Source organism: Embiotoca jacksoni, unplaced genomic scaffold, assembly GCF_022577435.1.
Source record: "Embiotoca jacksoni isolate LCO1_2020_lvr unplaced genomic scaffold, fEmbJac1.0.p SCAF_38, whole genome shotgun sequence".
In the NCBI taxonomy this organism is placed as follows: Eukaryota; Metazoa; Chordata; class Actinopteri; family Embiotocidae; genus Embiotoca; species Embiotoca jacksoni.
In genome coordinates this window covers 2567901-2576703 of record NW_027185390.1, presented here as the reverse complement: position 1 = coordinate 2576703, position 8803 = coordinate 2567901, and the positions used below count along the sequence as shown (strand labels likewise).

The 8803-nt window shown below is 52.5% G+C and overlaps 1 protein-coding gene and 1 long non-coding RNA gene across 3 annotated transcripts; one reads left to right on the top strand and one right to left on the bottom strand.

The window, feature by feature from the left end:
* Positions 1-27: 27 nt before the first annotated feature.
* On the bottom strand, positions 28-8661 carry xkr6a (XK, Kell blood group complex subunit-related family, member 6a). Of its 2 annotated transcripts, none has more exons than XM_069166435.1 (4): positions 7148-8661; positions 3741-3937; positions 2779-3196; positions 28-1762 (listed from the first exon to the last, which is right to left on the bottom strand). In XM_069166435.1, the coding sequence occupies exons 1-4, from the start codon at positions 7738-7740 to the stop codon at positions 1258-1260; spliced, it is 1713 nt and encodes a 570-aa protein (XP_069022536.1). In that variant the 5' UTR covers positions 7741-8661; the 3' UTR covers positions 28-1257. The 2 variants fall into 2 exon arrangements, with proteins under 2 accessions (XP_069022536.1, XP_069022535.1); XM_069166434.1 differs by having other exon boundaries at positions 3741-3961; positions 7148-8657.
* On the top strand, positions 1729-2783 carry LOC138208512 (uncharacterized). The gene is made up of 4 exons (XR_011179099.1): positions 1729-1812; positions 1943-2084; positions 2265-2371; positions 2639-2783. It is a non-coding gene; the product is annotated as an uncharacterized lncRNA (long non-coding RNA).
* Positions 8662-8803: the final 142 nt, after the last annotated feature.

Genomic DNA, 8803 nt, shown 5'->3' with positions numbered 1-8803 from the left:
AATATATTATTTCAGGTTTTTTTTTTAATCATATTTTGAGCAGCAAACACTTCTCGCTTTCAGAGCCAATACGTCACGCTCACTGTCACGTGTCACGTCGAGGAATACTCCGACAATCTCCTCGTGCTTATTTGCTTTGCGAGTTATATTAGAAGATTCGTAAGCAGTCTTTTATCTCTGTTGAATATTAAAGCTGCAGCCAGGAGGCTCTTTTCTGAAGTTTAAAAACTGTAGCTCTGAATTTTTTTTTTGAGGTATTCATTCTAACTAGTTCATCGTCGACTCCACAAAGTCAAAGAAACAGGAACAGCAAGAAACTCTTAAAACTTATTATTTGGAATTATTTTTTTTCTTTAAAGCTCTTTTCACCTTTAAATTCTTACACCGAGCTGCAGATTTAATTGTACAGAAATAAGAGTTGTATAAATCTTCAAAAATAAAGCCACTTCCGAAATGATCAGAGTACTCCTTTAAAACACTGTCATTAAAACTTTGGGTGAAATTTGGACTTTGTTTTCCCTGTCATGCCTTGCCGTCTCCACGGTAACAACTTCTTAAAACAGATGCGCAACGGTACATTAAAAAAACACCCTTTCTGTACTTAGAAAATATATACACTACCTTTAGACTAGACTAACGACAACATGTTCACAACGTCCTCTCTATTAAAAGTGACTTTTTTTTTTTTTTTGTGTTCTTTCTTTGTGTCACATCTTTTGATTTTTACTGAAACCCGTGAACACGTGACGGACGCAACAGAAATGGCTCGCGGTTGGTCAAAGACTCCGGTGTTGATACTTGCGCTCATTTCTTAATATATATATATATATATATTTTAGAATTTTTTTTATTTTTTTTATTATTATTATTATTTTTTTAATCTTCACAACGAAGCGGGCGCACGTGTGAAATTAAAGAAATGAGAGGGAGTGAGGAGCGACTGGAGGAGGTGAATAAGAGGAGGAGGAGGAGGAGGAGGATGGACTCGTTGAGTCATGGCCATGGGACTCGCAGGTCGGAGGTGCCTGCGAGGAATGTGAGTGTGTGATTGTGTGTGCACGCACATAAGAGTGTGACAGATTGCTGCAGTGTGTGTGTGTGTGTGTGTGTGTGTGTGTGTGTGTGTGCTTATATCACGTGTTTGTGAATGTGTTTCTAAATCTCCTCTACATGTGAACACCCATGTATACACACGTGTTTTTTTGTGTGTGTGTGCTTATGCGTGTGTGTGCTCGTGCATGTGTGCTCGTGCATGTGTCAGAGTGAGGACTCGTACTGCAACAGTTCATACAGCAGGGGTCCGTCACGGTAGCGGATGCCCACGGCGGCCGGCGTTATGTACTGCAGGATGTTTATAGTTCTCCGCAGGCGCCTGTCGACGTAATGGGCGTCCCACGCCGGGTACCGCTTCCTGGGCATGTCGATCTTTATGAGCGGGCCCTCGGGCTTGGAGACGGGGGGCGCGGACCTCACCTGGAAGACCGGGAGACACGTCTCCGCCACGTCCTCTTCGGTCTGCGACTTGGTCATGTGGGCCGGGGTGGGCGGGGCCGTGGGCGGGGCCGAGGGCGGGAGAGGGAGACCCCAGAGCAGCTGGGCGCAGCAGGAGGAGGCGGGGCTCGGCTGGAGGTGCGCGGTGGCCGGGTGCAGGAAGCCGTAGTACAGCAGCATGACCAGGACGCCGCCGGCGAACGTCAGGTAGACGCCGCACAGCGCCGGGACGGCGTAGGAGTCGGTCTGCACGGGGTCCCTGTAGGCGTACCTGCAGCACGGGGGACATCACGGCAGTGAAATTCAACGACACGTTTCGAGGTTAACGGGCTAACGTGACAAGTGCATTCATGTTTCATTTATTTTGTATTTAAAAGCCGCGTTTGTAAAATACCGTTTAAAGGATGCAGCTAAAGTAAGTTTTTTTTTTTGTGTGTGTGTGTGTGTGTAGAAACAACGGAGCCCTGTGGAACAGAGGAGGAAGATACAGTACGTCGGGCTTTATTTTACACAGACTGCACCGGCCAGCGGGATCGGGGCTGCTGTCGGTCGATTCATGCCTTTTTAAAAGAAGAAAATAAGCTGCCTCTCTGGTGAGTCCCAAACCAGCACCAGAAATCAATGTCTTCTTGCTGTTTACGTGAGCGTTTAACAGTTTAAATTCAATCTCATTTTGGATTGACGGCTGGAAAGAAAAAAGATTGAGGCTTTGACCCGCCACAGACGAGTTGTCCGTTTTCCATATTTGAACCTCCTCCTTCCCCCCAAATTAGCCAAATCGGTCCCCTCGGAGCCCTTCCCGTCCACGTCCCAAGTCCCCGCGGGCGTTTTGTGAAGCACGGCAAACCTTTTGTCCCGAGCGCGGCCTGCATATACAATTGTGAGTAGCTGAAATGTAAAATATAACATATTTTACACGTTACATTGAACTCAGTATAATCTGACTGCAGGACTTGTGTTTCTCGTGTCCTTCCAGCTTTCTGATCATTTATTATTCTAGCTGCGGCTTCTATTGCGCTCCAAGTGACGGAGCGTCTTTCTTTGAATTGCCTCTCCTGGGTTTTCTTCTATTTTTATCCTCCTATGTGGAGTTATTTTGTGGTTTTTATTTTGTGTTTTTTTTTTTTTCCCCCCCCTTCTTCTTCAGAAAAGAAAAGCCCTCTTGAGATTTCACAAGTGACAAACCGCTTCCCACTAAAGGGGCCAGGTCGTCAAGATCTTCTTAACGACGTGACGTTAGTCGCGTCCGGGACGTAAGGAGGCTCGCAGCTCCTCGGGCCGACTCACCACAGGCCGGTGAGGATGGTGTTCTCCGCCAGCACCACGATGTAGTAGGTCACCATCCTGTAGCGCGTGCGGCCCTCCTTCACGTTGAACCAGCAGAAGATGTAGACGATGCCGACCACCATGTTGAAGAGCACCTCCTCCCACTTGGACATGCAGAAGTCGGTGCCGCCGTGCACCACCCAGAAGGCCATGGCGCACCAGTGGACCACCACGAAGATGCCGAAGTAGATGTGGAAGAGGGAGGCGAAGAGGGCGAGCGAGAGGACACGGGACGAGATGGTGAAGAGGCGCCAGAAGAGGTGCAGCACCGCGCCGCGGTAGCTCATGCTGCGCTGGTCGTCGCGGGAGTCGCGCAGGAGTTTGTGGTAGGAGGCCAGGACCCAGGCGAGGGAGAGGAGGGAGGCCAGGGAGGAGATGCCTGCAGAGGAAGAGAATCAGAGTTGGTGACTCACCGGGGGGGGTGGGTGTGTTTCGCGGCGTGACTGTGAGAGGACGCGTGCGAGGAGGTGGAAACGTTCGCCGACGATGCTGAATGCGAAGTTATTTTTGACGTCCCAGCTGCCGGTGCGCGTCCACCCCCGAGGTACGAGTCACGTATATTTGCATTACAGCAGGAGGTGTCCCCCAAAAGGCCCGAGTGATCGGCGTGAATAACGCCTCCCGGACGAATAAAGAAGAGGAGGGTGATGGGACTTTTGGCTGTCGCATCCTCTGAACACCTCTGATTGTGCTACCTGAACAAATAAATACAAAAAAAAACCCACAGAAAAGCAGCACCGTCTGCAGCCACACATTACCGGGCACAATGTGTGCTAATTGCTAATTACTGTTTGTGCAGCTGCTGATTTGTGTGTGCTTTGTCGGTTGCATGGAAACGCGGCGAAATGCGGCGGTGACGCGTTCACGCGGCGCCGATTTCATCCCGCGGCGACGGCCCCGGCCCCCCCCGGCGCTCCACCTACACTGCAGCGTCTCGGCCCGGTTCTCCTGGATCATGATGCAGAGCTGCAGGACCAGCTGAGGCGCCGACTCCAGGAAGGTCTCCAGCAGGCGCAGCATGTTGACGTCCGCGTACTCGAACATCATGGCCCAGTACCACCGCCGCTGGTGCTCCTTCTGCCGGCGCGACATGACGCCCAGGTACAGCGTCCGGATGTACCTGTTCACAGGCGCAAACACAACACTGCTCAGCCTCGCCCGTCTTCTCTGGCTTTGACTTTAGTCTCGGACAGTAACGTTTCCTGCGGATTACAACTGTGAAACAAACAATTAGTCCCATTTTCAATCGGGAATGCCAAACATGTGGCTGGTTCAAGCTTCAGAAATGAAAAGATCGTTGGCTTGTTTTTATTTTGCGCGATCGTAACACGATCATCTCCAGACTTGTATGGTGCAGAACTCCACTCGCTATTTTATAAACAAAACAGGGAAAATAGTGACGCAAGAAGAATAATGATCTGCTATTGACAGTAGTGGGAAGGAACCGGAGCCGAAGGCAGCTTGCTTTGCTTGCTGAAACATTCGTGACCAAAACAAAAATCCAAATCCGGAGCGTCGTGTTGCATTCGATCGTGCGAAAGACTCATCTGTTCACGTTACGCGCAAATGTAAAAAAAAACAAGGTTTTACAATAAACAAATCTGTTGAAACGTTCCATCGAAATAAGACATGAAAGTAAACAGTAAAAAAAAGAAGCGGCTCTTAATCTGTAGGATCGATTTAAGGATGATATTTTGTTTTTTAATCAAAAAAATGTTCGCGTTTAAGTGCAGAATGTCTAAATTCACCGCTTTTAATACCGGTAATTAAACTTCATTTGTCGCTGTCGCTCTGCCTGCACCGGAACGACAAAATATTTGTGGATTTCGTCATTTGTTTATCTGGACATTTAACAGAAGCTCTCTGTCCAGAGCCCGATCTATAGATACTGAGTGGGTTTGTGGATCTGTGAAACCACAGTGCGTGTGGGTGGGATGTGGGCGGTGATTTCAATTAAACTGCCTCGGGGCTCTCGCTGTGTGTTTGTGTGGTCGTGTATGTACAGTACGTGTGTGTGTGTGTGTGTGTGTGAAGCGTACATGAGCGCTCCAACAACCCCCCCCCCCCCCCACACACACACACACACGGGTGTGCATTGCCTACGTGCGCTCCTTCATTATGCATCCCTCTGTACATGTGCGGCTATTACAGCCATCTGGTTTTGAAACGTACGAGCTTTAATTCACGTGCCATAAATAATGCAGCGTCCGGGGTGGGGGTGGGGGTGGGGGGGGGGGGAGGAGGGAGGAGGAGGGAAGGGTGGTGTGTGTGTGGGGGGGGGGGGGGGACGCCCACATGTGCAACGCTGCACAATACACGTCGGCGCGTCCGCAGCACGCCATTTATAATCTGACTGAATGGGCGTTTTTTGTTGTTGTTGTTGTTTTGCTTTGCTTTAACATGCAGCTCAAACCACCAAAAACAATGTCCTTGACTGAAGAACAAGGAAGGAGCTAAAACATCTGTAAACAGGAAGTCCCGTCTTTCACGTTCAGGTTAAGGACGGAGGCTTTTTTTTATTTATTTATTTTTTTACTGACGGCCACTTAACGCGGAGGGATGGGCTCGCAAAACCATATGTAACGAATTCAGTCAATCATCCGCCCCCGCCCCCCACCCCCACCACTCTCACTCCTCTCACTCCTCTTGCTCTTTCCTCTCCCCTCCCCCTCATTTTTACTCCGATTGTGCATGTATACATCCTCCTCCTCCTCTCCTCCTCCGCGGCCTCTCCATCTCTAGGCGATCTGTCTCAATCAGGCCGCTCCAACATCCCCCCCCCCCTCCCCTCCTCCCTCCCGGCCTCCTCCCTTCTTCTTCTTCTTCTTCTTCTTCCTCCTTCTACTCCTCCAGGTGGGAGAGTCCATTCTGCAGGGCCAAGGGGGGGGAGTGACGACTGTGGGGGGAAAAGGGGGAGAGCGGGGGAGATGTTTGTGTGTGTGTGTGTGTGTGTGTGTGTGTGTGTGTGTGTGTGTGTGTGTGTGTGTGTGTGTGTGTGTGATTGTGATTTAACCCTACAACCGAAGCACTTCTACAGCAGAACGTAAACACACACCACTCTCCTCTCCCTGATGGCCACCCAGAGGCGAGTGGACACCATTAAGGCGTCTTTGCCGTCCTTGGACGGAGGACTGGGAGGCTGGAGACAAACTAGCACACTCCTGCTACGACTGCTTCTGCTCTCCAAGCTACTACACACACACACACACTCAAACGCACACACAGTATGAAGCAAGGAGCAAGAAAAGTGCACTTTCAAATGTGTGTGTGCGTGTGTGTGTGTGTGTATGTGTGTGTGTGTGTGTGTGTGTTTGTAAGAAATAGGGTGCGTGTGAGTGCTTCAGTTTCTTTTTTTCCCCCGACAGTGCTTTTAGCACTACAATTAGCACCTAACCTCGTCCAACTGTGAGTGTGTGTGTGTGTGTGTGTGTGTGTGTGAGAGAGAGAGAGAGAGAGAGAGAGAGAGAGAGAGAGAGAGTTGTGTTGCCAGAAGCGCAGATGCTTTTCCTCTTTGTACTCTCCATGCACGCTGACACTCACGGGAAGAGTCCGTGACACCGTTTTTCCACCGGTCACACATGGCAGTGGGTGACACGGGCACACACACACACACACACGCACACGCACACGCACACGGCCCTGACCCCTCTGATCTCCCGCTACAGCGAAGAACTCTGACCGAGTCGCTGTCCGTGGTGCTGGAAATGATTTCAGCACCACGGACAGCGCTTCAGTCCAACCCCGGAAAAACAACACTCTTTCTGTGACACACACACACACACACACACACACACACACACACACACACACACACACACACACGCGGCTTTTTCGAGAGCGTTGTTGCGGGAACACTCCAACTACCACAGCTCCAGCGGACGGTGTCAGATACTCGTAACCCTCTCTGCCACAGATTGTGCTCTTTTCGACTCGGCGTTAAAGTGGCTTTTGGAGTTCAACTTTTCACGAGACGACCCAACAATTTCAAAGAAGCTCTGTGGAGTTTCAGGGGATTGCAGAGTTCGCCTGTCTCCGTCCGTCTGACTGTCCCTTTTAATACCCGTCTGTCGTTCCTCGATAGTTGCCCGAGCCCCGAAGGGGTCACAGAGAGCCTTTCTCTGTCGTCCTCTTGCTCTTCCTCTCCTGCCTGTCACTGTGAAGCAAGCTTTCTTTTCTCACAACTACATCAAGTGGACACCCTACTCTACCCATTAGCTACATCATGTGTGTGTGTGTGTGTGTGTGTGAGAGAGAAGAAAGAGAGTGTGTGTGTGTGTGTGTGTGTGATAGGTGGATTAGGTGTGTTGTTGTTGTTGTTGTGACTCCCTACCTCCACACTTGTCCCAGCTGGAGGATGTGGATAGTGGCCTGCCACAGCCAGATGGTGGCCAGCTGCAGGCGGTCCCTGCCGGGATACAGGCACCCCAGGGCCACCGTGCCCCGCTTGGTCAGCCCCTCCACCTCCCCGAGCCCCCCGCCCGTGTAGTCCTGCACGAACCAGCGGAAACTCAGAATCTGGACGAGCACCGACGGCACCAGCACGAAGAAGAGCGTGAGTCCGAACCAGAGGTAGTACTGCCTCTGGTAGTAGTCCACCGCCAGGCACAGGTCCGTGCCAACGTCCCAGAAGAAGACGAGGAGGGCGAGGATGATCCAGAGGCAGTCCAGCCACAGCTGCTCCCGGGGCGGGCAGTGAGTCTCCCGGATGCCGATCCCTGCGGCGGGCTGGCCCCCGCCGAGCAGAGTGCCGAGGCAGGCTGAGCGGCAGCCCCAGTAGCAGGCGGAGGTGCGGCAGCACTGACAGATGTGGATCGCGGCGGAGTCCAGAGGCTCCTCGGCGTCGACATCGTACAGCTGCGCGAAACCGCCGCCGCCGCCGCCGCACCCGACCCCGGCTTTGCCGCCGTCCGACTGCGCGGCCATGTTCCCCTTCCCGCTCCTGCCCTCCTGCGAAACGCACGACAACCGCACCGTTTTGCTTTCTCGTGGGGCGCGAATAACACGTCACTTCCCCGATACCTGCTGTCCCCTTCCCTCTCGCGCCGCGGCGACTGCTGTGTCTCTTTCCCGCCCGGGGCGCGAGGAGCCATCAGAGCCAGCGGCCGCGCGACGGCGGCTCCCCTTCTTCCTCGTCCCGTCGAGACACCGCCACCGGGCGCTCGCGTGCAGCAGCAGCAGCGGAATCCGTTCCCGTTCTAGTCCAGCAGTCCTGCATCATCCCGTCCTGCGCGCGCGGTCATCTAGGGCGACGGGAGGCTATGACGTAATGCATCTCCTGCTGTTCTTAAGACGTATGAGTGTGTGTGCGTGTATGAGTGTGTGTGTGTGTGTGTGTGTGTGTGGGCGCCAGACAGTTCTCTCAAACCACTATTAATAGAAACCTTCCTGTTCAGTCATCCGGAAGACCCCCCCCCCCGACTCCCTCGTCTCACGCCGCCCCGCTTCGAAGCTGCAGGTGCCCGGCAGCCGCTGCCTCCCAGGTCCGCTCCTCTCCTTTCCGCAGCTCCAGCCCTCTGCAGCTCCTGCTTCCCCACTCCTCACTTTCTCTCCGACACTCTCACTCCGCCCTCTACCGGATGACAACTTTTCAGCCCCCGAATCCACATCTGCACGACGCGCGTATACGGGGGTCGCGCAATACGACGCTGCGCCACACGGAGCGAATGAAAACAGCTGCTTCATTCAGTAAGAAACAGGAAAAAAAAAAAAAAAAATATGAAAGATCTCCACAAGCTTTCCATTCATAGCTCCATCAATCATCGTCCATGCCCTCCCCGTACTCCCTCACTCTCTCCAGGCATCCCTCCATCATCCCCTCCAGTGGGCTGGCTGCCCAGTGAATGTGCCAGCCTAATCAGCCTTAACATATGTGTGCGTGTGCATGTGCGTGCGTGTGTGTGTGTGTGTGTGTGTGTGTGTGTGTGATCCCTGGTAGGCACGGCGGGGGGAACAGAGGGGCGAGGATTTAGAAACGTGAGAAACTGCG

Excerpts from the sequence above, each read along its gene's own strand:
- xkr6a (XM_069166434.1), bottom strand. The coding sequence starts at position 7,740 with ATGGCCGCGCAGTCGGACGGCGGCAAAGCCGGGGTCGGGTGCGGCGGC. Across the intron at positions 3,962-7,147 it reads CAGCTGGGACAAGTGTGGAG|TGTTGTGTTTGCGCCTGTGA; the intron begins GTAGGGAGTCAC and ends GAGGCTGAGCAG. Across the intron at positions 1,763-2,778 it reads ACCATCCTCACCGGCCTGTG|GTACGCCTACAGGGACCCCG; the intron begins GTGAGTCGGCCC and ends CCCGTGCTGCAG.